The sequence below is a fragment of the Trematomus bernacchii genome, unplaced genomic scaffold (assembly GCF_902827165.1).
Source record: "Trematomus bernacchii unplaced genomic scaffold, fTreBer1.1, whole genome shotgun sequence".
Taxonomy (NCBI): domain Eukaryota; kingdom Metazoa; phylum Chordata; class Actinopteri; order Perciformes; family Nototheniidae; genus Trematomus; species Trematomus bernacchii.
This window is the reverse complement of record NW_022987733.1, coordinates 1,248,113-1,260,633: the sequence shown is the minus strand read 5'-3', so window position 1 is coordinate 1,260,633 and position 12,521 is coordinate 1,248,113. Positions and strand designations below refer to the sequence as shown.

Genomic DNA, 12,521 nt, shown 5'->3' with positions numbered 1-12,521 from the left:
ATCCTGGATAAAGTGTTTAAGTCATGGATGTTTAAAGTTTAACTTCTTCATATTTGACTAATATTAAAGTTCACTTTTCATTCAGGAAGTATGACGCTGCGCTGTCAGTACGCTTGTCCGTGTTTGAGATTGGTCGAATGCTCCAAATACCACCCCTTTCATGTGAACGCGCACCTAACTAGATAGGACACGGCTGGCTTGAGCGATCCACTTGATATCCAGCGTCGTAGTACAGCTTAGCGAGAGCGCGTATGTTTTGGATTGGGCCAACCGGCTAACTCAAACATATCCAGGTTAGGTTGAACCAGCTTCGTAGTACAGGCCTCTGGTGCACCTGCAGCAGGGAGACAGAAAGAAAACAAGGAGGGGAGCACGTAACACATGTCTACACAGACATCCACTCAAAGTCAACAAGTTTTCTGAAGAATGTGCTGACATGGGGGTTTAAATTGCCATGCCTCTTTTTGGCTTTCGAGCCCGTCTCAGGATTAATGCCCAGGAAGCACCTGAAAACAATAAGCCAAGACAACACTTTCAATTTTACATAGATGTATATTTTGCATCGTTTATTTTAAGGCACATGCAGCGGTGCCCCTTTCAATTTAAGTAAAACCTGCACCAAAGAAAGAAATTAGTATTTAAAGCCAAGCAAGAGCGATAAAAGCAAGAAAATCACTTAATTTGTTGTGTTATCACAGAGGATGGTCTGGATACAGTAGTTTACTATGAAATAATACAGTAACATGTTGTGAAATCCTGGTAATCATTTATCCTGTACATTCACAGTAATTAACTGTGCCTGCATTGCAGTGGCGAGCCGTCAGGGCCCTCTAGGCCCTCTGTGAGGGCCTAAGATATTCCACAAAAAAATATTTAAAAACATTAAAAAAAAAAATATTTTTTTAAAATATATATTTTTTTAATATTATTTTTGTTATATTTTTCATTAGTTTTACCGAAAAAAAACTTGATTTAATAAAATAACATTTCCAAATAAATAAATCCTTCGAATCTGCCTGTTCAGTCTCTGTTTGAATGTGGGTTACATGAAAGAAGCTCATCTGTATGGGCTCAGAACAGTCTCATAATACACACATGCACACAGAAGGATTCACACTTGTATTTCATGATCCGCAAAAGGATTCACACTTGTATTTCCGGATCCACACTTGTGTTTGTCAATGCACACACAAATGTGTTCCGTTTCATATACATGTAAATAAAATCCAAATACAGAAAAAAGTTTTACATATGTATTTTTGATCCTCACATATTTGTTTTCCGTTTAAAACCGCTGCACCTACAAACACAAACCGCTTTCTGTGCATGGATCGCTGTGCATTCGTGTGTGTGTTTTTTGAGACTCCCCTGACGGTCACCCGATTCGTACTTGTAATTTTTTCTATCTATAGCCAATCAGATGTCTCCTCAATTCTAAGCCAATCACATGAGCGCGCCCCCACGAGGGTAGATTTCTTGCGTTCATGACGTAGCGCTTCATGTACGCATTTTGCGCTGTCCGGAGCTGACAGGTCCATGGAGCCTGCCTGCAGGCGCTAATCTCAGGACACTTCCACTCTCAGTACATTGCCACTTTCCGAGCAGGAAATGCACGCAAATACAAGCCTTTATATTATTAAGGTACAGTGCCACTTTCCGAACCATTAATGAATGCTTGTGTACACAAAAACGGCAGGCAAAACCGTTTTAAATGTGTGTTTCCTGTATGGCGAATACAGCTGCTTTATGTATGTCTGTATGAAGTTGTTGTGAGTGTGGAGGGAGCAGCTACAGGTTAGCTTAGCCTAATCGATCAGTGCACTACGAAGCCAGTGCTAGACAGTGAACTGTCAACGGGGGGGAGCCCCGCCGGTCATTATCGGCCGATATTCACTCTTAATAGTTTGATCGGTGCTCTCTATAAAGGCCGATCAGGAGAGCTGGATCTGATCGATATGGACATATACGCGAGTGAAGTTTTAGCGAGCTGCATGAGAAACTGGCGGGCTGTCAGGAGAGAGGGAGGGAGAGAGGAAAAAAGAGATGATCCTTACTCCCGTGTTATTAGCCATATCCGGTCATAGTCCGGTAATTACCTACTAACGGAAACTCTGCTTCTTCTTCTTCTTCTTATTATTATTATTGAAACATGACCGGTAAGTTTCAAATTTGTCCGGTAAAATAAATTCTGTCCGCGGAAACCCTGCTCCGAGTCCGGACAGCGCAAAATGCGTATATGAAGTGTCATGAACGCAATAAATCTACCCTCGTGGGGACGCGCACATGTGATTGGCTTAGAATGAAGGAGACATCTGATTGGCTATAGATAGAAAAAATTACAAGTACGAATCGGGTGACCGTCAGGGGAGTCTCAAAAAACCCACACACGAATGCACAGCGATCCATGCACAGAAAGCGGGTTTGTGTTTGTAGGTTCAGGGGATTTAAACGGAAAACAAATATGTGAGGATCAAAAATACATATGTAAAACTTTTTTCTGTATTTGGATTTTATTTACATGTATATGAAACGGAACACATTTGTGTGTGCATTGAAAAACACAAGTGTGGATCCGGAAATACAAGTGTGAATCCTTTTGCGGATCATGAAATACAAGTGTGAATCCTTCTGTGTGCATGTGTGTATTATGAGACTGTTCTGAGCCCATAAAGCTGGCCCTCTCTGCGATTCACAGAGGGCCCGCTATAGGAACTGAACGAGAGAGTAATGTCAAATGACAGTACAATTGACCAATCATATCTTCCCTCTAAATGGGTGGGTTTTATTATCGCGGACTTTATGACAAGTTCCGCCCGCTGTGAAACTTTTCTTGTTTCCATAGCAACAACAACTTCCTGTCAACAGCGTGAACTCGCCTTCAAAATAAAAGCATGCCAAATTACACTTAAGACATACAACTGCAACGAAAGTAACAAACACAATGCAATATCATTTTCAATGTCAAAGAACACAAATGGGGTTCACAGGTGTTGTTTTGTGTGGTAGAGGGTCGCTGTCATTGATGCGTTTTGCACCCTGGGCCGTTGTTTTGATATTCCGCTGAAGTATACGCTGTGACGTAATAACTCTTTTTTCGAGGGAAGGGGTGGGGGTCAGAGGGCCTAGGTATAAAGCTCACGGCTCGCCACTGCTGCATTGATTTCACTGTGAAATTCAAAATTACAGTATTATATTGTGAACATTACAGGTAAAGACTGTAAAGTGGTAAAACAGTAATTTATTGTAAAATATTACAGCTAAATATTGTGAAATCATGGTAATATTTTACAGTGAATGTATCAAGTTGGCTTCATGGTATCATCAACACTTTACTCATTATTCCCTCCTTCCTCAGGTGAGCACTTTGTGGATAAACATAGAACCGAGCTGATCAAGAGAGTACACTACGTTGCAGACATTTTGGATAAGCTCCTTGAGGAAAAAGTCATCACACCACCGATTTATGATGAAATCATGGCAATCCGGACCACTCAGATGCAGATGAGCGAACTCTTCAGTGGTCCTCTGAATGCAGCAGGGCTTCGTGGCAAAGAAGTCTTCTACAGAATCCTTGAGGAAGAGGAGAAATATCTCATTGATGAGCTAAAAAGCTTGGATCTTGAGGGTATCGAAATAATTACGGTAATTCCTTACATTTTTTGTACGTGTTCAGTTATTTGTTGATCATTTATGTAATTCTTCCAAAAGTCACGTCTTCACTTATTTGTAAAAATTATTGTCCTCTGCAGAAGGACTCCAGTGGCTGGACTGAACTTGAACCTGAGGTGAACGGTACAGATGAAGATGAGGCATCAACTTACAGGTACAAAATAAATTCCTAAATACTGCATATTATCAAACTGGAAATATAGTAAACACTGAAGCTTCGGTCTTGGGATTTCTTCACAGAGAGAACACAAAGATCTGCTACAAATATTTCCCCAATAGTATTAATGCTACATTTTGTACCAAATACAAACTCTGTATTTTTTTCATTATATTTTAGCCTAAAGTCTGAAGCGGGAAACTTTGAATGTAGTGTCTCTGGCTTGCGCTGGGTCTGTCAGGAAAAGGTCAGCTTTAAGTACCAGTTTTGCTCTTCGGAGGAACCCATGAAGAGGATGGAAATGATGAAATACATGCCTGCAGGTCCCCTCATAGACATCACAGTGATTTCTGGGAAGTTATTTGAAGTGTACCTGCCACACTGGATCTGCATAGGTAAGTGATCATGGAGGAAAATAACAAAATAATCAATGCAATTGTTTTATTCACATTAATTTCTTGTGCTTTATACTATGCAGATGACATCCCTGAAATATTGCAAAAGTTTGCAGTCCTGCACATAGATGACTGTGGAGATGTTGTGGAAAAAGTGTCTGAAGTCACATCGTCCCATGTCAAGCTGTGTGAACCAGTTTTCTCTCAAAGAGCCGTCCTGATCAAAAATGGCATTCCAGTCAAAATACAGTGTAACGTGTTGATTTATTCAAAAGCCTACGCATCCTGCACCGTTCTTCATGTTTACCTGACCCCGCTCGATCCTGCTCTTAAAGAGGTTACTGAATATCTTACTGTCACACATTCAAAAATTAAAGAAATGTTTTCTCGAAGGTATGACTTCTTATCATGACCTTTTCCTCAGTGGCCATTCTGAAATAACAAAATCTAAAAGAAATATTTATTTTTCTAGATACTGACCCTAATACTCTGTTGATAAAACCTTATTGTTTCATGAATGCATTTTAAACACAAATGTTTCTTACTGTAAACTTGTAGCAGGGTTGTGCTTAGATTTTTTTTTTTTCCAGACCATCGACAAGGACAATAAAGAATACAAATTCATCCGAAAGCCACGCCCAAACGATTACCTGACGCTGCACAAAGATTTCAACCTCAAAGCAGACATAGAAACGGACAAGATTTGCCCAGAGGTACAGTTTGCATTGCCAGTCAGCAATCTGATCTGTTCATTGTGTTTTATTATGGTTCATGTAGATGGGCCAGGTTCCTGGTATTGTTAATGCTGACTAGACTAGAATGGATGTGACACTAATTCAAATGGGACAGTTATTCATTTTGTAAATAACACCTGTGTCAACCTTGCAAGAGACGTCAAAATGGCTACAGTTTAATATATCAATATCAAGGGAACTCACAAATAGTCAGAACCTCAAGATCTCCACTAGACTTAAACACCCCACTGAGGTGGATTACATTTGCACCATCAGCTTTTTAATTACCAACCACCAGGCATTGGAATATGTTTCGAGCTGAGCGTAAAATATGCTGGTATTTGTATTTTACAGATCAGCACTTTTGTTGATTTTTATATATTTACCTATCATGGGACTGCAGATAGAAATTAGCTAATAGCTACTGTAAATGTTACCATACGTCATCTCTTCCCTTTGTATAATTAATGTATTGTTATGTATGTTCCTTGTTTAATAAAGATATAATAAAAAGATTTGCCATACAGACAGAAGAATTAGCTATGGTTCAGTAGCCAAAATGTGTTAATCCAGAGGAGCCAATCTGAGAAAATTGATGCTTGTAATTCACCAGTGGCATATCAAATTGTGGATTTAGTAAAAAACTGGCATGCATATACCATCAAACTTAAGTTAAACAATAAGGACTTCTCCATTTGAAATAACCAGCATCATTGTTTCTGTTGGCCATGTGACTAATTCACTTTTTTTTAACAACTGAAATCTTGAGTTTATTCAATATTGACCCTCACATCTAATTTTGTCATCTCTCTGTTATTTCTTTTTTTTTCTTTTCACACAGAAAATAACCCTCACCAATGACAGCCAAGAAAAGCAACGCTCAATATTCTTTGACGTTGGCTTTGAGAATCCAAACAGTAACTTCCATCTTACACTCTCTCAACTTAACAAAGGGAAACGCAAACCACAGTGTGAACCAGTATGGAGCTGTGTGATTCGAAAAGGTCAGTGGGCATTATTACTTACATTAAAATCTGTCTTTTACCTTTAATTAACTAAGGTGTTATGCAAAAGGATTATATTAAATTAAAGAGAGCCCAATCCCATTGTATAACCAAACATATTAGAATAGAATGGTTGAGAAACAACCAGACGTGCAATCACCGCTAAATGCACTTTAATACAGGGGTATCATCTCTTGCACTTTATGTAGCACTTTTATCTTTTCTTGCACTTTATATTTCGTTGCTGCTACATTGTATTACCATGTGATAAATACTTGTGTATGCTGCTCTTGCTCTCTTGCACTTTTTGCATATCATGTATTTGTTTCTGCTACTGTATATTTGTAAAATGTCATTTTCTTAAATGTTTTATGTGAGAGACTGCGGATGGAAATTAGCTCAAAGCTAAAATCTGGCATATTTACGCTTGACACATTTTATTGTTTTAAGTGTTCATTGATATTGTCCCTGCTAAATAAACGATGAAATAAAAATAAATAAATAAAATAAAATATTAAAAATTAACTTTATTTTAAAGGTGGGGTAGGTAATTTTGGAGAAACCAGCTCGAGATCGCTAGAATTTGAAAATACACAGCCGGAAAAAATCTGCCATTTCCTTATAGAGCCCCTCCTAGAACACACGAACGCGCACATGAACAATGAGGGCACGAGATAAGTTTGTGCGCAGATGGAAGGCTGACAGGCAGGTAGGCCATCCAGTTATTTTAGCCAGGCCGGCTAAAATGATTGGTCGTACTTTTTACAGTACTACGGCTTCCACAGATGACATTTTTTTATGGATTTTTTGTCAAAGCACTTAAGATATTCATTGCTATCGGGATGTTAAGAGCATTCCATGGAATATAACAAAAAGTGTATCTCGAGCCGGTTTCTCAAACTTACCTACCCCACCTTTAATGTGTTGATGAGAATACAATACATGAAAAAGAAATATGAAAAATCCATATTTTGTATTTTCTGTATTTCAGTTGAGTTACGAAACTCTGGTGATTCAGATGGTAAGATGCTGCGTATTAAAAATAAGTTTTTCAAGAATGTTTGTTTTTACAGTTATTGAAATTATATTTCCATTACATCTATAAGAATCTTAACATACCAGTTTTTTTTTCTTTGTATTAATGCAACACTGCATATTCCTATTTCTGCAGTGAAAGAGACAGGTGGACCACCCTCCATTACTGGTAAGTTATTTTCTGTTGTCTGACTGTGAAGTGCTACAGAAAAGCTGTTTTTAAAGCAACCTTTGATTCAAGATTCAAAGGTTTATTTTCATAACATATACACAAATATGGTGTAGTTGAGGATGAAAAACTTAGATCGCAGGTTCCTCAACAGTGCAATTACTATATATAAAAATATATTTGAAAAACAACAACAAAAAAAAAAATTCTGCAAGCTCAGGTGTTGAATATTCTTATGGCATCTGGGATGAAACTGTCTCCGAGTCTGGTGGTTTTGTCCTGATGCTGCGGTACCACCTGCCATTCGGGAGCAGACAGAACAGTTTGTTGCTGGGGTGATGGGGGTCTTTGATAATCCCGAGGGCTTTCTTCCTGAGCCGCTGGGAGTAAAGGTCCTCCATGGATGGCAGCTCCGTCCTGGTGATGTGCTGTGCAGTTTTCACCACCCTCTGTAGAGTCTTACGGTTGAGAACGGTGAAACTGCCATACCAGGCCGTGATGCAGCCATTCAGGATACTCTCTATGGTGCACCTGTAGAAGGTCAGGATCCTCTCCTGTCGAAGGTCAGGATGCTCTCTATGGGGCACCTGTAGAAGTTTCAGAGTCTCCTTGAACTTCAGCAGCCAGCGGAGGAAGAAGAGCCGTTGTCGAGCTGTTTTGGTGATAGTCCATGTCAGGTCCTCAGTGATGTGGACCCCAAGGAACCTGAAGCTGCTGACTCTTTCCACAGTAGTCTCGTTGATGGCGATGGGGGCGTGTCCCTCTCTCTGCTGCTTTCTGTAATCCACAATTAGCTCCTTGGTTTTGCCGACGTTAACATGGAGGTTGTTATCCTGGTACCAAGATATCAGGGTTTCGACCTCCTCTCTGTACACCGTCTCGTCGCCGTCGGTCATCAGGCCGATGGCGGTCGTGTCGTCGGTAAACTTCACGATGGCCTTGGAGCTGTGTGTGGCCACGCAGTTGTTTGTGAACAGGAGTAGAGGAGAGGGCTGAGCACACAGCCCTGAGGGGCTCCGGTGTTGAGGATCAGGGTGGAGGATGTGATGTTTCCCATCCGCACTGCCCGGCGTCTGCCCGTCAGGAAGTTCAGGATCCAATCACAGAGGGCGCTCTCTGAGCATTCTCACATATGTGTTCCTGTTCTTCGGGTCCAGGTGTGAGAGGGCAGTGTGGAGGGTGAGGGATATGGCGTCGTCTGTGGACCTGTTTGCTCTGTAGGCAAACTGCAGGGGGTCCAGAGAGTCAGGGAGGGAGGAGGTGATGAATGATTTGACTAACCGCTCAAAGCACTTCATTATGATGGAGGTGAGTGCTACTGGGCGGTAGTCGTTGAGGCTGGTGGTTTTTGTCTTTTTGGGACAGGAACAATGGTGGAGTGTTTGAAACATGCGGGGACTACAGACTGCAGCAGGGACCTGTTGAAGATGTCTGTGACACCTCTGCCAGCTGAACTGCACACACCCTGAGAACACTTTTGAGCAATTCTACTTCAAATTAGCCTGGATTAATCAATATAATATGATTAATGAAAGTAATTTGTCTGCTGTGTCAAAATGGAGAGCAATAAATCTGTACTGGCTCCTGAAATGTACGCAATCCGCTAGAGAGAAGATGTGTCTCTGTTGGAGTTTTTAGAACTACAGAAACACAGGACAGGAAAGAGAACATAAACACAACTAGCTACACTTGGGGTTTTTATTAAATTCCTCAAAACAAAATTAGTGAAAGCTCAACTGCTGTGAAAATTGTTGATAATTCTGTGATAAAGTCCTTGTATTTTGTTTATATGAATGAAAATAGTCTGATACAACGTGTTTGAAGTAAGATGTCAATATATGCACAAGAGAGGAATTACAAAACCCAACAAATTATTATCATACATTTCCTTTAACATGTTTTAATTAGCGTACCATAATCCCCTTGTGTGCAATTTTAATGTTTAGACATGCAAATCAAGCTCCCAGTTTAAAAAGCCAATCACAGCATACAGTATTAGTGTGTCCTACATTAAAATTGTATGTCAAATTGTCATCCGTCATATTTCTTGCTAACCATATCTGTCTATTTTGCAGTGGAAGCTACGGGTGGACCGTCCTCAGAAAATGGATCAAGGGACAGTGAGTTGTTTATCTACATTAGGTTTTCTTGCTATTATAAAATAGAAGACTTGAAAAGGATACAATTATTTTCCACCAGAGCGAAAAGTCTTTAGTCCACAAAAACCTAAAAGCCCTACACAAAAGACATTGGAGCGATAGAGCAGGGTTTGCAGCTTGGAAAAAATAATAGACCAGCAAATATTTTCTACAGAATTTGCAGGTTAACATTTCTCCTCAAACTGCACCCTTCACATTGACAACGACACTGTCTTGACACTGAATTGTGATTGCGTTATCCAAAATGTAATACAAAGTGTAGTCTGACATCATGATTTCGCTATGATATCCATATATGGCCCAGCCCCAATTCATTCACTTGAGATAGGAATTACCTTGGACACAAGCTGGTGTGCTACAGCACATAGCATAGACTTAGGAAGCTGAACAGTATTGAGAGACGTGGAGTAACACATTGTTGCTTTTAATCTTTTAATTTTGTTGAATATAATAACATCAGTCTTATTCTTAGGTATTCTATTAAACTGGCAACCAATGACAGTGCATGTATCATTGTCACATTGAATGACCGTATTTTGCTATGTTGCTGTGTGCATAAAAAAAAAGCATAAAGACTAAACCTGTCCATCATTAAGCAATTGTAATTTTCCCTCAATTTGTTTCAGCTGCTGGACCCTCAGCTGGAGAGACAGCTCAAAACACCATGGTAGACGGTGGGTGCACACTTGATTTTGGTTTGTGATCCCAGTGGATCAGCCACTTCTCTGAATCATTCAGATGTCCATTGGCAAACTTCAGAGGGGCCTTTCATGTGCCTTCTTGAGCAGGGGGACCTTGCAGGCGCTGCAGGATTTTATGCATTATGGTGCAGTGTGTTACCAATAGTTTTCTTGGTGACTGTGGTCCCAGCTGCCTTGAAATCATTAACAAATTCCTCCCGTGTAGTTCTTGGCTGATACCTCACCTTTCTCATGATCATCAATACCCCACGGGGCCATCTTGTGTGGAGCCCCAGACCGAGGGTGATTGATGGTCATTTAATGTTTCTTCCATATCCGTATAATGGCACCAACAGTGGTCTCCTTCTCACCAAGCTACTTTCTGAGTGTCTTGTAGCCAATCCCAGCCTTGAGCAGGTCTACAATCATGTCCCTGAGGTCCTTAGACAGCGCTTTAGTCTTGCCCATGGTGGAGAGGTTGGAATCTGATTTATTGATTCTGTGGACAGTTGTCTTTTATACAGTTAACAAGTTGATATTAGGAGTACTTTTTTAAAGGAAGAGGACTTATTTAACCGGTCTGTGGGAGCCAGAATCCTTGTTTGTTGCAAGGGGATCAAATACTTATTTCCCACAGTTAAATGCAAATCAATTTTTATCTTTTATATAATGTCAATTTCTGGATTTTCTTTTTGATATTCTTACTCTCACTAAATAAACCTACCATTAAAATTATAGACTGTTAATTTTTTTGTAAGTGGGCAAACTTACAAAATCTGCAAGGGATCAAATACTTATTTCCTCCACTGTATTTAAAATAAAGAAGTCACTGTTATAGAAAATAAAATATTAGTTTAGAAATGTATCAAGTTGGCTTCATGGTATCATCAACACTTTACTCATTATTCCCTCCTTCCTCAGGTGAGCACTTTGTGGATAAACATAGAACCGAGCTGATCGACAGTGTGCACTGCGTTGCAAACATTTTGGATAAGCTCCTTGGGAAAAAAGTCATCAAACAAGCGATTTATGATAAAATTAGGAAAATCCCAACCACTCAGGAGCAGATGAGGGAACTCTTCAGTGGTCCCCTGAATGCAGCAGGGCCTCGTGGCAAAGAAGTCTTCTACAGAATCCTTGAGGAAGAGGAGGAATATCTCATTGATGATCTAAAGGGAAAGAAGTGAATGTTGTGGAGAAATCATTTTTTAGACTAAACGTACATTGTGCCTCAAGAAAAAAACAGTCTTAAACGATTACAATGGGGAAATAGTAATGTAAATGTCTCTGTAGGGGTTCTATCAAATATAGCTTTTGCACCTTCATGTTTGATCATAGCTCTTGCCCTTTTTTTACTCTTTGACCAGTCATATTTTTAAAATGTATACGTTTTCCTGTAAGGTTAAAACCAGATTCAGCAAACCATGTAAGTCATTCATGTAATGTAATGATGTAAGAAATGATTTAGCGTTCTCACCTGACATGTAATGTTTTAATCCAGCAAATCCCAAATGGATTGAGTCTGCTTTTAACCTATTTTTTTATAAATTAAAGGATGCTTGATCATGAATGATTATCCTTAGGTTTTGCATGCAGATTTTAATTTTGATTATTGTCTTATGTGCTAAACGATTCTGTTGTTGTTTTTTCCCTCATGAAAATATGTTTACTTTTGGAGGCCAATGTTTTCTATTTTGAAATACATTTTCAATAAACTCTTATAAATATTACACATGTCGAGTGAATAGAGTGTTTTAAAAGTTGAAGCAGACATAATGATGTAATAAAGTTAACAGATTTAGGAACGTCGCTTTCCTCCTAGATTTAAAAAAATGTTTACATATTATTCTTATCATTTATAAGGTTGTTCAGAGGGATACTGGAAGAAGGTAGTATTCTTTTGACGTTATCCACAAACTTTGCTTTATTAACCAACCTCAATTTGTATGAACTAATTGTTTAGCCTTACCTTCTTGTATGTTTGGATGAAGGGAGGCAGGACTTTACTTGGTGATGAAAGTACAGTTCATACATTTAAAGGGGAACTACAGCAATGTTTAGATATCCAGTCTGTTTAGGAGTCTTGTAAAGTAGCTGCCCCATGAGTAAACAAAGTTATACAAAGCCTTTTGTAGCTCTAGGGAGTTGTCTGAGAGAATGCCTGTTGGAGTTCAATACTACACATTTGGAAATGTTATGTGTTTGTGTTATGTTAGATTTTCTCATTTCAGTTGTAAATTCACGTGTGGGATGTAGGTCATGAAATGCTTTTTAAGGATTCATTTTAAAGTGTGTTGATCCCCTCTGAAGCACTCCAGTCACATGGGGCTCTGAACGCGTCCCTCCGTCCTAACCACTGCACACCCAGATGTTATAAAAGCAAAAGTGCAGCTATGTAATGTCTGTGTGACGACTGAGTCTGGCAGAGTCAGTGACATTCTTTAAAATACTGGTAAGAAATTATCTGTTTATTTTGTTGTTTTGAAAAGTGCTGTATATTAAGTTGATATTAAGTATTT

At 39.4% G+C, this 12,521-nt stretch overlaps 1 protein-coding gene across 1 annotated transcript; it reads left to right on the top strand.

Annotated features, from left to right (window-relative positions):
* Positions 1 to 3,407: 3,407 nt before the first annotated feature.
* Positions 3,408 to 11,732, top strand: LOC117494836 (NACHT, LRR and PYD domains-containing protein 1b allele 2-like). Its single transcript, XM_034145826.1, has 11 exons — positions 3,408 to 3,642; positions 3,750 to 3,823; positions 4,150 to 4,221; positions 4,305 to 4,558; positions 4,812 to 4,934; positions 5,797 to 5,959; positions 6,951 to 6,980; positions 7,131 to 7,163; positions 9,239 to 9,283; positions 9,949 to 9,996; positions 10,924 to 11,732. The coding sequence occupies exons 2-11, from the start codon at positions 3,799 to 3,801 to the stop codon at positions 11,187 to 11,189; spliced, it is 1,059 nt and encodes a 352-aa protein (XP_034001717.1). The 5' UTR covers positions 3,408 to 3,642; positions 3,750 to 3,798; the 3' UTR covers positions 11,190 to 11,732.
* Positions 11,733 to 12,521: the final 789 nt, after the last annotated feature.